The sequence below is a fragment of the Fundulus heteroclitus genome, chromosome 18, assembly GCF_011125445.2.
Source record: "Fundulus heteroclitus isolate FHET01 chromosome 18, MU-UCD_Fhet_4.1, whole genome shotgun sequence".
NCBI lineage: Eukaryota > Metazoa > Chordata > Actinopteri > Cyprinodontiformes > Fundulidae > Fundulus > Fundulus heteroclitus.
Window position 1 is genome coordinate 29,536,379 of NC_046378.1, and position 18,910 is coordinate 29,555,288.

Below are 18,910 nucleotides of genomic sequence, written 5' to 3' on the forward strand. Positions count from 1 at the left end.
TTCTGTCGTCTTGCCCGCTTTGCCTCTTCTTCTCCTGACTGTCAATGCTGACAGTGTGTGGTATGTTGCTTCATTTTCCGTTGCCTTTTTCAGTCCAGAGCATTGTTGAGACGATTGGCCTCTTTGTAGTGAGTTGCATAATTCTGGTCACGTTCCTCCCACATAGACCTGTCTGTGGAGTCATTCTCAGGAAAATGGTGTAACATCGCCCCAGCTCAGAAACAGTCAGATGTCCACATTTGTTGTGTTCAACTTAGTCTTATATACACTCTACAGTGGAGCGTTCCTTTGCAGTCTGGGAAAATATGGAATAGAATGTAACGATCGTTTATGTTTAGATAAGTATGGGGGGAAAAATAGTTTTTCCAAGACTTTATTCTGTCTGTCCATCATCCATCCATCTATTTACTGCCCCTTTCTTGATTCTTGTCTCTTTTTTCATATTTAAAAAATGATAACCTGTTTAAATAATGACAGGAAACGTATAACGTATTTTATGTATATTGTATTTCAAAATGGGCTCAACAGAATGGTCAGCAAAAATGTCAGATTTTTACATTAAACAAAACTTAATACAGATTTTTCCCGTTTGCACCATTGAGACCCACATGGACTTCTCTGGAATCAGTTAGCTACAATGTGGTGTTCTCCACCTAAATGTACAGGATGTGAGTGAATACAACTGTTTGTCAATTTTTAATGCGAGCACTATGGGTGAAAGAGGGAAATCAATGTTTGCTCTTTTGGCAGCTAAGTATACTGAGGCCACTGGACATTACATATTCATGCATGTATACGAAACAATCAATAATAATTGTTTCATGATCTTTTTTTTTTCTTTTCCACACATTTTTTTTCCCCCCTCTCCTTTAAACAGTGGAGCCCAAGGTGTACGTGTCTGCAGGTCCCGCAGCTCTTCTGGACGGTGGGGACGAGGTTCTGGTGGCCACCTGCATAGCCGAGCGCGGCCGCCCCGCCGCCGAGGTTTTCTGGGAGACGGAGCTGGACGGGCGATCTGAGAGGCAAAGCCAGGAGGAACCCAACGGCACCACCACGGTGCGCGTGAACTACATGTGGAAGCCCCAGAGCTACGCCCAAGGAAAGATGCTCACCTGTGTGGTGCGCCACCTGACTCTGCAAACAGAGTTTCGCACACACTACAAGTTAAATGTTCAGTGTAAGTGCTGAATTAAGACACTTCCTCTGCATAACTATCTAAAAAAAGAGATATTGTCGTTTCTTTTTAATGTCTGCTTTTGTGAAGAATTAAGACTCTGTATGTGCTACACGTTTTACATATTTGTTATGTTTATCAAATATATGACTGTGGACATCTTCCGCATCCATTTTCTCATTGAATAAATGCAAAATTGTACAAAACCTGAAGTAATATAAATATAAGACGATAACCTTGTTAAATACCACAGTTTTAAAATGTTTAACATGATCTAGATTTTAATGCCTGCATCCTAGTATTAACTTTACCTTACTTTATATCAGGTTCCTTTAGTGGAAGAAGTAAAAAAGAGACAAAGGAGCTTTTGGGTGTTTAATTCACACTAATCATAAACTCCTCATGTATTCTTCACGTTTGGCCGATTGTTCCCTCTTTTCCTCAGCAGTTTTCTTTTTTTTCCCTGGTGGAGGTTTCCCTCTATTCACAATTTCCCACATCAATCAAGACACTGTGCTGAAATTAGAGATGGGCAGTGCTTTTTTCTGGCATTGATCGGTAAAAATAAAGGAAAATAAATACCTCCAGCTGGCAGCATAAGCATCGGGTCATGCCACAATACCCGACGCCTCTATTCCATCTGAGGTTATTTCAGTTGCAGGAGTTGTTATGAGTAAAATTTCATTTAATTCAAGTAATCATCACAACCATGTGGACCAGGCCTGTTTTAAACAGAAAATAATGATTGCTAGGCTTCCACTCATTAAGGCGAGGGCTGCTACCAACTATCTCCTACAAACTAGCTCCCAACTATTTGTTTAATTAAGTAATCTAAATTACTTTTTTAAAATCAAAAACAAATTTCGTTTTGTGTAAATTTTTTGCAATAAATGTTGGTATAGATTATAGTAACAGGGGTAGGGGTAGGGGTGCACATAGTAAAACCTGGCTATTCAGGAAATTGTGAAAATGAAATGGAATCTCTTATTTTACATTTAATAGTTGGCACTGTGACATTAATAGTATGTTGATTGATATTATTTATTTTAATACTGACATTAGTTAAATGTAATCAAAAGAGGCATAATACACAGGATGGTTGGATGGATGGATGGATGGATGGATGGATGGATGGATGGATGGATGGATGGATGGATGGATGGCAGCAATGTGTTTTTGCTTTGCTGCATTCAGCCCAAGGAAAGCTTCAGTTACTCCAGACTCTTTCTTTGCTGTCATATCGCAAGGATTTTAAACTGTAAGATTGTTATGATGGAAAATTAAAGCGTTAACTTTTAAAACTGAAACTGTTTAATAGCTTTATAGATTATAGTTATACAGTAACCGCTTCATGCCTACCTGCTAAAACAGGTACAGCAGCCCTTCTCTTTTCTAAGACAGAAGAATTATTTGCGGCTCCTGGACTGATGTTGTGTGGCCCCCAGCTGCAATTCAACAATAAATTGCCCCATCAGCACAGGTTGTTGATGCAGATGAGGACTTTTAATTTTTAATTTGGGCAGAATTATTACAGACAAGTTGAAATATTCTTACAATTGAAAATGGTAGGTACAACACAAAGTATTTGTCTTTTAATGACCACACTTTTTACATTCTCTTTAATTTCATAATAAAAAGGACCTCAACCATTCAGTGACTTTTAAATGAATGTCCTATAAACTTTAGTTTATAGGATTAGGCGGTTATAGGGTTATTTATTTATTTTAATTTTTTTTGCCCTCCAGTACTTTGGCTTGACAATTTTGCCCCACTTGACACAAAGTGTGGACACCCCTAAAGAAACCATTTGCCGTAATCTTGCTAAAAATTATAGACCGAATGGCTAACGTGTCCCCTGCTTCCTTAACAAACAGTCTGTTTATTCTGTGTGAGCGCAGGCTAATGAAGGTGTTTTATTAAATATTGATCAAGTCTTAACAGCAACAGTAGTAGCAGGAGGCTGATGGGTGCAACGGATGGAGACACACGGAAACCAAGGTTAATGCAGGAAGAAAGAGGCTCTCTAGTTCAATAAATCATGTCAAGTGCAGAGGCAAGGGATTTTAAGTGCAAAAGAAGCACAATTTTGAACTGTGTGGAAAGGGTTCAGTGAGCGCAGCGAGTGGCGACATCTTCGCCTGTAATGCAAACAGTTCCTCATTTGCCCTCTAGAGAAATCAAAATGAGAAATAGGATGCCTGTGTCATTGTTTGCCGTGTTTTATTACAGTGGCGTGTGCGCGGCTTCAATTATTTCTTTATGGTGATGTTGCAGGTAGGCTTATTATGAGGCAGAGATGATCTACTGTCTGCTATTATCTGACTTTCCATCAACGAGCATTCATTTGTTTGTTCTCCTGGCTTGATTTAACCAGCAGATGCCGTGCCTTCTGCCTGTTCTGAGTGGTGATTGTTAGTTTATCGCTGCTGTGCTGATAATACATGCTTTGTTCCTTACAGAAAAACTCATTTGTCACCTGTCAGCGGGTATCACAGAGGCTGGCTATGAAGTTTTAAGTCTTATATATCTCTGGACATAGAATTTAATTAAGTACAAGAGATGATGGTCAGCATCAACAATACCAAAGTTGTAGGAGGTAAAAGAGAAAATAAAGAAGAAAGGTCCATTAGTAAATCTTTGTTGACTTATAATTAGGTGATTTTTTTTTTTTAAATCTAAATTTAAAACATATTTTTTGTTTGTTTACAGTCGCACCAAATATATCCATACATGGAATCGATAAGATTTGGTATGCGGGCCAAACAAATGTGAGACTCATCTGCACAGCCAAAGCCAACCCTCCTGCCCGTGACTACAAATGGATCCGGTCAGTATCTCCGACACATGCCTTCCTCTGGGAACCCTGTCACCTCTTGTCGTTTTGGACTTTCCTGCCTTCCTCTTTTTAATGCTGCCACACTTTCTGTTTGAAAATCTCTCAGGCCACAGTTGATTAATTCCTTAGAGTCGTCAGAAACCCTCTCGCCCAGAACACAGAGATATAGAGAGGACTGACTCCTTTCCTTCATGGAGTTATTCTTTTATTTTTTGGGGGATTACATGTAAAACACTCACAGTTGACTTTTTAGGTACAGCACTTTATGGAGTTATTGGTGTCTCTACTAAAGATTCCAGTTGCATAACCTCACACTGACTATTTTTTGAAAAAATCTGTTATTTGATTTGTGTACATTTATTTGTTTAGGGAGAAAACTGCATGTTTAGGAATAGTTTTTACAGTTTTTTTAGGTAAAGTATTTATGGTAATTTATACTTCACCTTTTGATGTTGATTAGTATGTGTAAGAGCCTTTATTAGTAATTACTGTCTGTTTCACTAGAGTCTATGTATGACATGACTTAGAGAAGAGTTTCTCTTATTTTTCTTGCTTTCATACTGAAGAATGTGGTAAGGGAAAGAAAGAAAATTCAGAGTTTGCTGTTCATTAGGGTCTAGAGCTGCTGTTGGAGCTCACCAAGTTCCCATAGCAAACATTAGATCAGGGCTCACCAAGATGGTGCCAGGTGACCCCCCCAGGACCACATGTGGGGCCCATAAGCCTGTTCAAAGAAATAGCACAACCCTCCAGTGAGCTGCATTTAAAATGCCATTTTATTATGTTGCTCTTCCTTTTTAATCATCCTTGTGTTTGCATAGATTTAAAAATGATAAAAGCATTAAAAACATATTTATATTATTGTAATCGTAAGTTGGGCTTGGACTCTTGTAGTTCAAAGGTCAGTACTGGTAGCCCTTCGTATGACACAGTACTGATGAAGGTCTGAAGACCCCTGCAATGGATAGTATCCACATTTTCATGGGTAATTTGAGGGGAAAGCCTGAAAAAACCCTTTTCTGTTCTACCATCTCTAACGTAAATGTCTATACAGTTGGCTAAAAGCTAGTGGGACCATCTGCATCGGTTCGCCTTATAGCAGCTGACGCTCCAAGCAGCTCTGGCAAGAAATAGAGGATGCACCCTACACCCTGGGCCCACTGTGAAGTACAGCAGAGGATCTGCACTGATGTGGGCCTGTTTCCTATTCAAATGTCCGCTGCTGGGACATTTCAAATGTTGGGTTAGGGTTTATTTTGACATTATGCTACATTGATAAAAGTTTATTTTTGAGGATTTTAAGGAGGGGTGCTTCAAAATGTTGAGCATGCGGTATTTTGAAACGCTTGCTACGACATTTTTTTTATGAAAACTTGCTTTACTGATTCTTGCTAAGCCAGAAACATTAACAACTGCAATAATCATCCTGATTTAGTGGTTTGAAATCTCTGGAATCTCCATGAAAACTCTTAAAGAGACGACATTTTCTTAAGGGCTCCAGATATTCATTAGGTGAAACTGTCTTAAGTCATTTAGCAGGTATAGAGTGTAGTAAAATCTTCTAATATAGATAAATTCACCATGCCCTAGTGACCTTTGAGAAATTGTTAAATACTGTCCTGTTGCATAACTTGACGTTATAGATGTTAAGAATCATATACTACCACAATCTTCCACTGGAGTGCAATAAAACTTGACTGGTAGTATGAGCTTGTTGGCAGCTAAAAAAAATAGAAAGATGCCAAAATATGCAAGCATTTTGTTTTATGCAAACCAAAAAAATAGGTTCCACAAAGTAAAAACAAATATGACATGAGAAACTGGCTGCTATTCTGTGCTGCAGTCATTCCAGACAGGGCGTATTAAATCTAAATAACAGCAAAATAAGTTTTTTTTTTTTTATCTATAAATGACTAATGGTCTAACCCTGGACACTGGAGTTGTTGAATGTAGTGCTGCACCCTTTGGGAAGACTCCCTGCTATAAATAAAAGAGTCAAGCATAAAGCAACTCTGGCCTGTTGGCAACTTTTCTGTATCCTGCAGGGCTCCAGTCTTAACTTTTTGCCCGGGTCTGCCTAACTTTTTCAGTTTGGTGTTCTGTCGAAACATTTTTGGGTGACCCCAGTGTTTTGTTGCAGCTTTTCTTCCACGGTATTACGTCTTTAGAATTCAAATGTGTGTAAATCAAATTACAGACTAACAATAATGTAACAGAGACGTTACTTCGTACCATGGCTGTTTCAGTTAATCACGGTTATCTACATTATCATGATTTAGTAAAAATAAATTCAAATTACTGTGAAATTAAATAAGGAATTTGTATGAAGTAATTTTTCACTTCCCTTGCATTTTTTCCTCTTCATTTATTGTTCCAACAAATCTTTTGTCACCAACACTCATGATTTCTTCCATATTGTTTGAGGCTCTTATTGGGAAAGTTTGATGAAAGCAGATGTGCTCCGTTAGTCACTGAGAGAGGCCGTCTGTAGGATTCCACCACATAGGTGTGGTTTTGCACAGCATTTACTGACTTCAGCCGGAACATATTCTGTTCACGTCCTCTGATGGACGTGGCAAACTCTGATGTCGAGCGTATTGCAGAAATAAACACAACAGTTATTTGGGGGATTGAGATTAAAATGTCCAAAGTGAATCTCTTCAATTAGCCCTTAAGTAAGGGTAGTTTTAAAGAATCATATACTACCACAATGAATTTCTCCATTGTGAGATCAATAAAGACTATCTTATCTTATCTTTATTTATACTTATGTTCTTATATTGTTTAGATGCTAATGTCACAGTTATCTGATATAACTTTGTCATGCTCTCCATTTAAACAAAACAAGTTCCTCCCTTTCCTCATACCTTTTGCTCAGGTGATCCAAACTGTCTGTGAAGAAAGGTGCCCTTCGTTTCAGCTCTGTGCTGTGTTTATAATTTTAGCAGAATACAAAAGAAAGTCACATTGCCTCAGATAAAAAGCCTTCTTATTAATATTGTAGCTGTTTTGCCAAGTGTGAGTAGACCTTAGACACAATTTTACTTGTTGTTTATATGGTAAACAGACAAACTAGGCCATCATTCTGGAAATCTGCTTACTGCTGTATGTTTAACTTTCTCAGCATTAGTTGCGAGTAAAGTGAGGGGAGGTGACTACATGTTGTTCAGACAGGAAGGTGTTGCTCAAATTTGACTAAAATAGATGCACTCAACAGATTATATCTGCATGTGTGAACCCTGTAATTGTGCTTTAAAAGCAAGAAACCTGGTGTTCATTGTTTGACATCGCCTGGGATCGTGTGGATTTAGGAGCTTGCTAATTAATTGTCTCTCTGCCCTGATGTCAAAACTGTGTTCCTTTTTTAGAGCCTTGCCTTAAGACTGATGGAACATTTCATATAATTTATGGTATATAAAAGTTACCCCAAAAAAAAATGAGACAGCAGTGCATTTAAAATTATAAATTTAGAAGTAACAAAACGAGATCTGTCCAATTATTGTTGTTTTTTTCAGTTTTGTCTAATGCATGCTGCAAACTAAAATATGACGTTTCCGGTTTCTGTCTAGGTCGGATGGATCGATGCCAGAGGGTGTTCTGATCTCGAACAACAGCCTTTCTTTCACACGACCGCTGGAGCGCAATGATTCTGCAGTCTATCGCTGCGAGGTGACTAATGACATCGGTCGCAGGACTCACAATGTCAACTTCCGGGTTCAAGGTACTTTTAACATTTTCTCACAGTTTGGTAACATATTAACGTAAACCTTTAACAAGGGGGGAAAAAAAATTAGTTTCTTTCTAGACTTCCTCATGTAGGACAAACTCTATGATTCAGGTCACCACAACAACTAAGCTTTCATGTAAATCTAAATGTCCCTGCCCAGATCCACTTTCACACATTCCTTGGAACAGAGGAGCACGGGCCGCAGATAAAGAGCATCAGGACCAAGAGTTTCCAGTGTTGTGGTTTTGGCAACATTAGATGACTCAGATAAGAAAGAAGCTGTTTATCCCTGCTGGTTCAGCACGGTATTCACCCATGTAGCCTTTTTACTGTGCTTGGTTAAGGTCAGGTTACACAGCAAGACACAATGAATTGGGTTCAGAGATTTGCAGCATGCTGCAGTCTGTCTTTCTACCCCATAAAACATCTTTATTCAGCAGTAGGTTGTAGTCCCACAGCACTGGCAGACAAACTGTTCAGATTCTTTAGCTTAATTCAACGCCTATAGATTTAACCGTGAAGTAATGGGAGAAGGGACCGCACTGATTCTCTGAGCAGGATTTACCTTCATTAGGATTTGATCCCGTTGATGCAGTTACAGTGCCTTTACTTTAAAGTAGTGTGTGGATGTGAAGTTGAATTTTTGTTTGTTTTGTTTTTGTACAAATGGCATCCTAAAAGTGTCGCATGCATATTTATTTATTTAAACCCGGAAGAGACATAGGCCAAAGATCTGCAGTTGTAATTTTAGTAAAACGTGACGTTACAAAGTGTTGTCCCAGAAGTGCTGAGTATAAATGTGTGCCACGCTTTCTGAATGTCTATTTGTAAAACATCTTGAAAAACGTTTTCCTGCACTACCCTGTGTTGGTGACTTGCCACCTCAGTAACACACAGGAACTCTGTTGTTGTGATGGTATGAATACTTTTGAGCTGCATGTCATCATAAAACAAATTCCTCGAGGAACCTGAACTGCTCCCATCTGCTTCCTGTGTCTATTGTTTGGTCGAGTTCCTCATAAAGTTCGGGTGTGGACCCTCTCCGTTTCTTCTGCTTTATTTTTCCTTCTCTCTCCTTTCATTCTTTTTGTTCTCCCAAACAAAGCAAACGCTGCTTTTTGACACTGCTTTCCTCTAACACTCGCAGTCCTTCTGGTATCTCACTGTTGAGAGGAAAGAGCTTCAGGAGTCCCAAAACACGCCGTCGGGCTCCATCTGTGAACAGCCCGCCTTTGGAAGTGCTGCTCCAACTGAAAGCACATCTGACATCCTGTCCAGAGCGGCTTTGCACTGAGCAATTATCTTGTTTTTCTTGTCAAATATTGAGTCTTGGGCATGCATCCTCTTGCCTCCATCCCCTGTGGAGATGACCTGTTTGAGCTCAGTAATATTCCCTGCCCCCTCCAAGCATTTAGCTCTTTCACATTCCCAGTTTGTCTCTGCTGCTTTGTGGTTTCTGGCCACATCTCTCTCAGATGGTCGGCTACATGGGTGCAGATTTCTGTTCCCTACATGAAGGGATGTTAATTGAAAAATCAAGGTAACTGCTAGTGTTTCAGTTCACCAATCTTGATCTGTGTCTGTTATCTTCTCTACTTTCCGTCTGATCCTTTCCACTCGCACCGTGTGTGCAATTTCAGGTAATTAGATTCTTACTCAACCAATTGTGGCAATAATTATAGGTCTACAAGGACCTAGACTGTGTCTTAAATGCAGTTAGGCTTATGATCGGCCTGTAAACCCATGAAATAGTGTTAGACCTACAGACTCCAGGTCAGCATAGAGACACTTATCCTGACCTTGAGCTACAAGCAGCTCTGACTGTGATCAGAAGAGCTGGAGGACAAATCAGATTCAGGAAACTTGCATCGATCACATAGGGTTTCCTCTTCTCACATGTCTTTGGCATCGCTGGGTTTAGTAAGGAAGCAGGTAGAACATCTATGTCTGTCTCTCCTGCTGACACAATCTGTCATTTAACACTTACTGTATCTTTCAAAACACCTTCCAAAACTATTTATATCACTTTTTTTTATCACATTACTATGACAAACTTAGTGTGTTTTATGGATATTGTATCTGATAATCCAAGACAAACTTGTGCATACTTGTGGGACACATTTTAACTTTTATTTGTATAAACAAATGGTGTGATTTCTGCACGAGTTTGTATTCAGGTCCCCTATTCAAAACTTAGAACCAGTGCCTTAAGCAACAAAAAATAAAAGAAATAAGTGTTGGTACACCTCTTAATGTCATACAAACATGGGACAGAAACATGGATAATATGTTTAGATAGATCTATCGATCTATATCTATAGTTTTATTGTACAGAAATTACAAAGAACAAAAGATAAAGCCAATTCTAAATCATATAAACATGAGCCAAATCCAAAGTGTCATGAAGCCACTTTTATTAACTTCAAGCCTCAAGGCGTTAAAATGGACAAAGAAAAATAACAAAGATTAAGATACAAAATAAAAGATCATTAAAAACATAAAGAACTGATAAGTCCCTATTACAATTAGCTTATTACTGTTATGGTTTCCTTCTGTAAAATAAATGTATTCTTAATATTAGGCCTAGGGCACTTCAGCAATATTGTCTTACCTTTTGTCTGAAAATATGTCCGTAAAAACTCAATATATATTGACCAGCCGTACACAGGGTCTCTGCATAAACATGTTTAATATCAAATTTGTCAATCAGGTAACATACACTGTATACAGAAATGTGTGAAATGCCAAAAGTCATCAGGCCTGAACTTGTAGAGACCCCTGGAGGGCAACAAAAACAAAAACAAGCTGTCTCCATGTCCATCACACAGCGGTAATAGATACGGATAGGAGATGGCAGAGGCTGAAAGAGAAAGCAAAAACAAGCAGAAAACATTAACCATGAATGTAAGAAAATTCCATTCCATCATGAATTTATAAACGCCACTTTTAGTGCTTTGAATATTTGAAATACATCAGCATGTTTTGCACATACAATATAATGTTAAATATTAATCATTGCTTATAAAACAGTAGTCTTCATCTAAACATTAAGATAACGACAAGGGCCTATATTAGAAATAAAGATGTAAGCCTACTTAAAAAGGTCTTGGGTTCATCTTTTGATTGGTTTGGTGTTTCTAAGTAGAGATGCACCGATCCGATACCCGAATCGGATATCGGCTCCAATATTGACAAATTAGCTGGATCAGATTTTGGATGAATGACGCCGATCCAGCATATTGATCCAGTCATCATTAAATTAATGTAAGATAAGATAAGCTTTATTGATCTCACATTGGCGAAATTCACATATATTCAAATTCACAATATAATACACAGCAATACAGTTACAGCGATCTAGTCAGCTAGCGATGAGCAAACAAAGAACAACATGGAGCAAGCGTCAGACCGAGTCACGTCTCCATTAATTTTTCTATTAACTTTGATCATCTTCAGTGTCCCTGCTGAAGAAAAGTGTCCCTACAGCATGATGCTGTCACTACACAATGGTGTATTCACGCTGAAGTTCAGTGCGAGTTTTTCCTCTACAAATAGCATTTTGTATGTAGTCCAACACGTTTGCTCAAGTCTGAGCATTTGCTTTCACGTTGGATGTGTCCCCTACAGGGCCTGTGGCAAACTACAAGCAGAGCTTTTAATAGCTTTCTTTCAACAATGGTTTTCTTGCAACTCTATAATAGTAACCATATTTGTGGGCCACGTCACTAACAACTGCCCAGTCAACAGAGTCTCCCACCTGAGCTGTAGATCTCTACAGCTCCTCCATTTACCAGGAGGCTTTGTGCTGTGTCTCTGATTAATGCTTGCCATGGGTGGACATTTATGTCAAGGCACTTTTGGTAGTTGTGATATCCTCTTCCCATTTCTGGATGATAGATCCCACTGTGCTCTGACATGTTTAAGGTTTAGGATATTGTTTTACCACCTAACCCTGCTTTAAACTTATCCTAAACATTATCCCTGACCTGTGCTGTGTTACTTGGTCTTCATGAGCCATTTTGTTCACTAATGTTCTCTAACAAATCTCTGGGCCCACCACAGAGCAGCTGCATTTGTACTTACGGTAGATTAAATTACAAACAGGTGTACTGTGTTAGGGGACTTCTGAAAATATTGGTTGCAATACGTTTTATTTAGGGATATCAGTATAAATAAGGGCTGCACACAAACAGATTCAGATTTTCTTTATTCTAAAAAACAATTTAATTGTTCAGCTGTTAATTTCCTTCCACTTCACAACAACACATCACCAATTGCTGGTTAATTACACACAATCCCTGTAAAATACATCGTAGTCTATAGGCGTAACGTGACAGCATTAGAAATAGGCGGAGGTTGTGTGAATACTTGTGCTTCTTCAAAAGAAGATCTGACTCCCCACTCTGTTGTTATAAATTTATAAAAGAATCACATTTGCTTTGTCAGTTGTTGCAGCGTTCATCTGCTACACTTTGATGACTCTCCTCTCGCTCCATTTGCTGTCTTTTCTCTCCAGTTTAAATCCTTTTATGTTTGTTTCCGCAGATCCTCCTCCCACCACTGCAGCCCCAAGCACCACTGCCTCCCCCCTCCATCATGCGTCCGGACCCGGAACAGATGTGGACCGGCACCGAGCGCTGTTCACCTCCCCTACCCTGGCCTCCGTCCACGACGGCAGCCTGGGCACCATAATTGGCGGCGCAGTGGGCGGGGTGCTCTTCCTGATTCTGCTGCTGATCCTTGGCGGCGCTTGTTTTATGCGTCAGCGCAGGACCTTCCGAGGAGACTACTACACCAAACAGTACCTGGGACCCGCCGACATGCAGAAGGAGTCTCAGATAGACGTCCTACAGCCACATGAGCTGCAGGAGGTTTACGGGGACAACATGAGCAAGGGTAGCCAGGAGCTGAAACCCAAACTGGGTGGGGACATCATTTATCCCGACTACACTCCTGAGCGGAAGGACAGGGATGACTGGAACGACCGGGGGGACGCCCACAGGGGCATGAAGGAGGGAAACTATTACCCAGACCACTACAACAACCAAAACATGCACCCCTGTGGGCCTCCTGTGCACAGCCCCATTGTAAACAACGGCTCCCCCTACCTCCCGGATGACTGCTTTGAAAATGGTACGGACAGCGACTATGTGTCGCACATAGACGGATCTGTGATTTCACGCAGAGAGTGGTATGTTTGAGGACGAATGAGAACAAAACAGTGAACATCCGACTGGGATTAAGTCAACAAGTGACAGACACGACTTTAAAGGATGCATCGTTTCATTCGAAAAGCAAAAATGAAATTTCTAAGCTTTCACATTGAGCTTCTTGAACAATTTATCTCTGCCTTGATTGTAACCACTTAACCTTAAAGTTGTGTTCGTGGATTGTACTCCAAGTTTGTAGCAAAGAGCCACACCGCAGCTGGGACGCCTTAGAGATTTGACCTGATTTTTGCTTTGGCCTACAGTGGTGCGTCACACCAATGTGAACGAGGTTTTGTTTTCTGCTGGTTTGTGCTGGCACCTGTCGTCTTCTGCAGGTAGGCTGATCACGCCCTCGTTGTCAAAGTATTTATTCCTCGGACTGAATGAGTTCTGCTCTCATGAAATCTCACAGTTTCTGTGGCATTTGGAAAATTATCTCATGCAAGGTCTTTGTGCATTTTCACAAACGTTTATTGTGGCTGAAACCAGTATTTAAAGCAAATTATATTGCATGCTTTCTGAAAACAAAAGTACCATTAAGTGAAAGGGAAATTTACAAGATGAAAAGGGAGACTTGCCGCGGCATCGTACAAAGGGGAAAGCAAAGCGATGGATCAGAGTCTGGAACCGTGTAGACATGGGCAGGTGTGAGATTCTCACGGTTTATTAACCTCAAGTAAAAACACCACAGAATCATGCTGTTTAGACAAAAATTAAAAACAAGAGTGTTTAACATTATTTAACAGAAACAGAAAAGCATCAGTTTCAGGTATAATAACACCTTAATAAAAGAAGCAGCACTCTGTGCTTCCTGCAAGTCACGGAAAAAGTGTTGGAGCCTTGCTGACTGGTAGGGCTCAGCAACAAGTAGAGGAGGGGCAGTGCGGTGCAGCTCTATGTTCTTCACAAAACAAAAACATTGGTCACCCTGGCTCTTTTTAAAACGACTTTAAACAGTACATACGCTCGCTTTCAAGACCTTAGCTATACCCAGGCCTGATGCAGACACTGACTAACATGAACAACGTTCGGTAAAACTCTGCTGTGGATTTTTGACAGAACTCACAGAACCATCTGTAAATCAGTCACAAGTTGTTTTACTTGTCAAATTCACGCTCAAGAGATCAGACACTGTGGAAAACAGACACCTTTATCCTTTCAGCAGTCCCCAAACCTGAAGCTGTTTTCTATTTTTAATTTAAAAAAGTAGTGTGCAAAGGGCATAGTCTCCGGTTGCTTTTTGAAGTAGTTTATTGAAAGAACCTCTGTCACCAAAATCTGATTTTAATTTACTCGTTACTTTTTCCAGACGGCTGCAAGACTCAGTAAAACGTCTTCGTCTGTCAAGATGTGCAGCGTATCGCTGGCGGCTCTTCTTCTGCAGTTGCTTCCTCTTGTTGCGTAGAGAATCTAAAGCTAATGAAAAGGTGATGACTGTGAGCGTCCGCTGTGTCCGACTTCACAAAACAATCAGCTTGTTTCGACCCTCGGTCCGCCAGCACCCGTATCAGCTGCTGTTCCGCCCAGGCTTTAGTTTTTCTTAGGAAATCACAAACATATCTGCCTCAAATATATGTCATTTTAACTAAGTGCTGATGTGTAGCCATGCAGAGTAAACAAAACAGTTTTGACCCGGTTCTAGGGTTGGAGCAGGGCAAGATAAAGCTGTTAATAATTTTCTACCATTTTTTTCTCCATAGGATGCCTTGGAGGTGCTTTATTTGTTTAAACATATCGGTAGATAAATGATCAAATGGTTTTCATGATTTCCGCTGTGTTATCAGCCACCCCAATGTCTACAATGGATGCTCCTACCAGGTAAACATAGATTTGGTTTAAAGGCTAGCATAAACTATAGATGCACCAATCAGCTACATGTGTTGTTTTAGTAAAGCTTTGAGCTGCTGATACCGACTTTGTATCGTTCTGTTTTCTCTTAAGCAATAGAGAAGATTTAAGTAACATAATAGCTTTCAAAATATTTTTGTAGCCTGCTTGTTTATCAGTCGTTAGCTATTTATGTCACGAGCAGAAGCGAAGTCACGTGTGAGAGAACCGAGTGTTAACATTGTAAAACAGTTTTAAAAAGTATTTAAAAATTTAAAACAAAATGTTATAAAACTGTCTTTGGCATCTTGTCTAAGTGCCTAGCATAACTCAAAGAGGTCTCTGTGATTATATTCAAAAGAATGTAAATACTTCCCCTAACTCTGAGACTCCCCAGAAACATTTCCAAATATAACTTTGTCCTGTAGCAGAGGTTGAAAGAATAAAGCAGAAAACATTTAATGTTCACTGTTCAGCCTTCCTGTTATCAGCTGAAAGTCTTATTCTCTCTCATCTCAGCTTGCTTGAACCACACATATAACGTAAACATGTTGAGAACAATTCCCTGCTCATAAATCTGTGCTTTCACTATCTTCATTTTTAAACTTACTGAAAATAGTCGACTTTAACTCTTCTTCAACTTCCACACCAAAGAGTGTTGCTGCCAGTTCAACCTGATAGCAACTATACGGTTCGCTCACCCATTGGAGGAAGATTCGGATTTTTGAAAGCCGGCTGTTGACTGGTCAGGGCCATACGAGCAGAAAATCATCTGATTCAGTTAACCAGCAAATTTCATCCCTAATATAAGCTGATCAAAATGGACTTGATCATATGAAGGGATCAGGTAATAATAAGCCATCAGATCTGAACCCATAACACCAAGGTCAAGTCGAGCCTGAACTGATGCACACAGATGGCTATTGTAGAAGCCAATCCCAAACTGTGTAAAACTGGGGTTTGATAATAACTTGAAACCAAATCGACTCATATGGGTATTGACATAAATTATTCCAGCCGCATTCATGCAGTCAGAAGCGCTGCTCTGTTATTAAACTTCTCAGTAAACTTTAAATCAGCCCAGGCTTCCCATCCTCTCCCGCTTAAGGCCTGATAACAGGCTGCGCTGCTGTCTTTTCCATTTTCCCCCCTCGAATATTTTCAGATTTCTGTCTGTAAGACCAGCACCAATTGGTCATTAAAGTTTTTTTTTATAACACAAGATCAAAGCGAGGCGTTATAAATACCAGATGTGACTGGTGCGGCTGTCATCATCTGACATTATGTGGCTGCGTAAACCACCGACAGTTTTACTGCTGCCGCTCGACACTCCGCCTTGACGGTTCAAGATCGCCAACATGTAACAAAAAAAAGAGAGGGAGAAGCACCAAAGGGTTCCCTCAGTTTTTAGTATGTTTGAATTCTGGATTAACCAGGAAGCTTGGAAATGGTGCGAGCAGCTGATGTCACTGCAGAGCATGCTGTAATGTTGGGGTTTGGCTCCTCTGAGGACGTGGAGTGGTCATGGAAACAAGAAACTTAATCTGAACCACGGAGATCCAGGATGTCCATATAATGGCTCCCTTTGGGAAAGATACATGTTTCTTTTTTTCCCCCCCCCTACAAACAACAATTCTTGTGAAAGTAAGTTGAAACAAAAGAGCTGACATCATCAGTGATCTCATCTCTTCCTGCTGGATTCGTCTCCACACTTTTCCACTTAAAGCCTTTGCTTTATTTCCTCAGGAATGACACATGGATCAGAGTGGCCTTTGCTAAGTCTCACCGCCTTCCAGGAAGCTTTTGTAGAAGAATCTGTCTTTTGCCAGCTAAGTTGTTGCCAATTGTTTTTGATCAAGCAAAGAAAGCAAGAGTAAATACTAAGATTCAGTTTTCGAAATGTGTTAAGGGGGGAAAAAAAGCTTTACAAACCACCCTGGCCACGTCTGTATATGCAGCTACGCCCCTTTGTTAAATCATGAATTAATTTACAGAAATAAAGAATAAATAAATCTCTTAAATAGAATCTAAAAGTCTAATAAAATCAACCAATAATCAACAATGTCATAGATCTATCAGCATTGAGAAAGTTACAAAGCAGTTTCTAAGGCTTTGGGACTCAGGCTAACCAGGGTGAGAGCCTTCACCCACAACAGTGGGGAACCTTCCCAGAAGTGGCAGGCCCGCCAAAATTACTCCAAGAGTTTATCACCGATTCATCCAGGAGGTCACAAAATAAAACACTAGCAACGCAAGCCTCCCTTGACTGTTAATGTCAATGTTCATGATTCAACCATTAGAGAGAAACGGGGTAAAAATGATCTCCATGGGAGAGTAAAGGTAAAATACGCTGTTGACTAACAAGAAGAAGAAGAAGTAGAAACAAAACAGTGATGAAACCCAAGAGTTTAACAAAAATATTCTGTGGATGAGATAAAAGTGGAACTTTCTGGAGGATTCGTGTCCCGTTTACTTCTGTTGTTAAACTAATACAGCGTTTCATACGATTAACACTAAACGGTCAAACACTGCGGCGGCAGTGTGATGGTCTGGGACTGCTTTGCTGCTTCGGCACCCGACAAACCCTCTCATAGCGGACAGAACCATGAACCCCACAGAACAGCTGAAGAAAAAATGTTCAGGCCACAGTTTGTAACTTTAAACTCAAATCCATCTGGATTGTGCAGGAGGACGATGATTGAAACGCACTGGCAGGTCCACCTCTAAATGCCTAAATAGAAAAACTAATTAAGTTCTCAGACTAAAATCCTATCGAGATGCTGTGGCACGACCCACACTACAGACTATATAGGGTGGCCAAGTTAAAACAATCCTGCAACGAAGAAAGGACCAAAATCCCTCCCCTGATGGAAAAGGAAAAATTAGCAGGAAACGGTTGCCTCTGTTGTCGCCAAGAGCAGAAAACCAGTTATTATGATGAGAAGTACCCACAAGGAACACGGGAGCAAGTCAAGGTTGGTTGGAATAGCTTTTCTCCATTAATAAATAAAATTATTTCAAATTTTTTTATTTATTTACTCAGGTTAATAGAGTATATCTTATCGTCTCCACCCTGGTCTTCCCATGGCCTGGCTTCGGTCGAAGGTTTAGATGTCTCAGAAGAAACTGCTTTAATGGGGTTTTTTTCGCCGTCGCCACACATCTGCCACTGCAGGCCACATTGAAGGAGCAAGTCGTCGCCTCAAAACCTTTCCGCTTTTTAATCAACTTTTATACCCTTCCTCACCGCGCTTGGCAGCTGCAGCTCTCGCACACTGTGACACACACAGCACGGCCGTGTCTGCGTTCTCCTTGTGTAGTTTATTCATAGCTCTCAGCTTATATTTGGAATGGGGTTTCTCCATGCGAACAGCTGCCTGTGCTCGAAAAAAAAAAAAAAACGAGCTTTAATCAGCCTCAGTTTGGTTTTGAAAGCAAAACCAACTGATTGGATGAATGTTGTATTTTTTTTTTATCTTTTTTTGTGCTTTTCGGTTTGTTGCTCACCAACTGGTTGCATGTCCAGTTACTTGCTGCCAATTATTTTCCATCACTAATGTTTATATTACGTGTACATATTCCGTATAGTATTAGCGTGGGATTAGTTGTTCTCTGTCGTTCTGGGTTTGTTCTGGACTCCCCCTACTGAATAGCTGGTGCCTTAAATGGGCTGAGCAATGCACAGAAACTTTAAAGCTGACAGATACTGAAAGCATTAATGTAAAGATTATTGTTATTGTTTAAAAAAAAAAAAAAAAGAGGGCATCTGTGCCTTTTTTTTTTAAATATGTATTCCAACTTTCATATTTAAGATTTGCTGTGTCAGAGCAGCAGAATTGACAAAAGGTTTGTTATCATGCCTTACAGAGTTCAAAACGGACACACGTAACACGTCGGTTACTGGGAATATTGTAATAAAGCAACGTTTCACTGGGAATTTAGGCAAGCCAGGTTCATAGAAAATATTATTTTCCTGTAAATATGCTGGCTTTTTTTTATTATTATTGAAGAAAAAATCTTATTTTTTGTATGAGGTCTGTAATTTTCACAGAACATTAGTTACTCTTACATGCTTCCAATGGGCTCATGTCTCACAATAAGATGGAGACCCTGTTTTCACTGCATTTTTATATCTG

The 18,910-nt window shown here is 39.9% G+C and overlaps 1 protein-coding gene across 1 annotated transcript in view; it reads left to right on the top strand.

The window, feature by feature from the left end:
* The window catches only part of nectin3a (nectin cell adhesion molecule 3a), a 45,514-nt gene extending 28,002 nt beyond the window's left edge, over positions 1-17,512 (top strand). The window contains exons 3-6 of the mRNA XM_036149826.1: positions 878-1,177; positions 3,884-4,001; positions 7,580-7,731; positions 12,283-17,512. Coding sequence (XP_036005719.1) covers positions 878-1,177; positions 3,884-4,001; positions 7,580-7,731; positions 12,283-12,938 — 1,226 coding nt within the window. The 3' untranslated portion in view covers positions 12,939-17,512. The remainder of the gene's footprint in view (positions 1-877; positions 1,178-3,883; positions 4,002-7,579; positions 7,732-12,282) is intronic.
* The last annotated feature ends 1,398 nt before the right edge of the window (positions 17,513-18,910 follow it).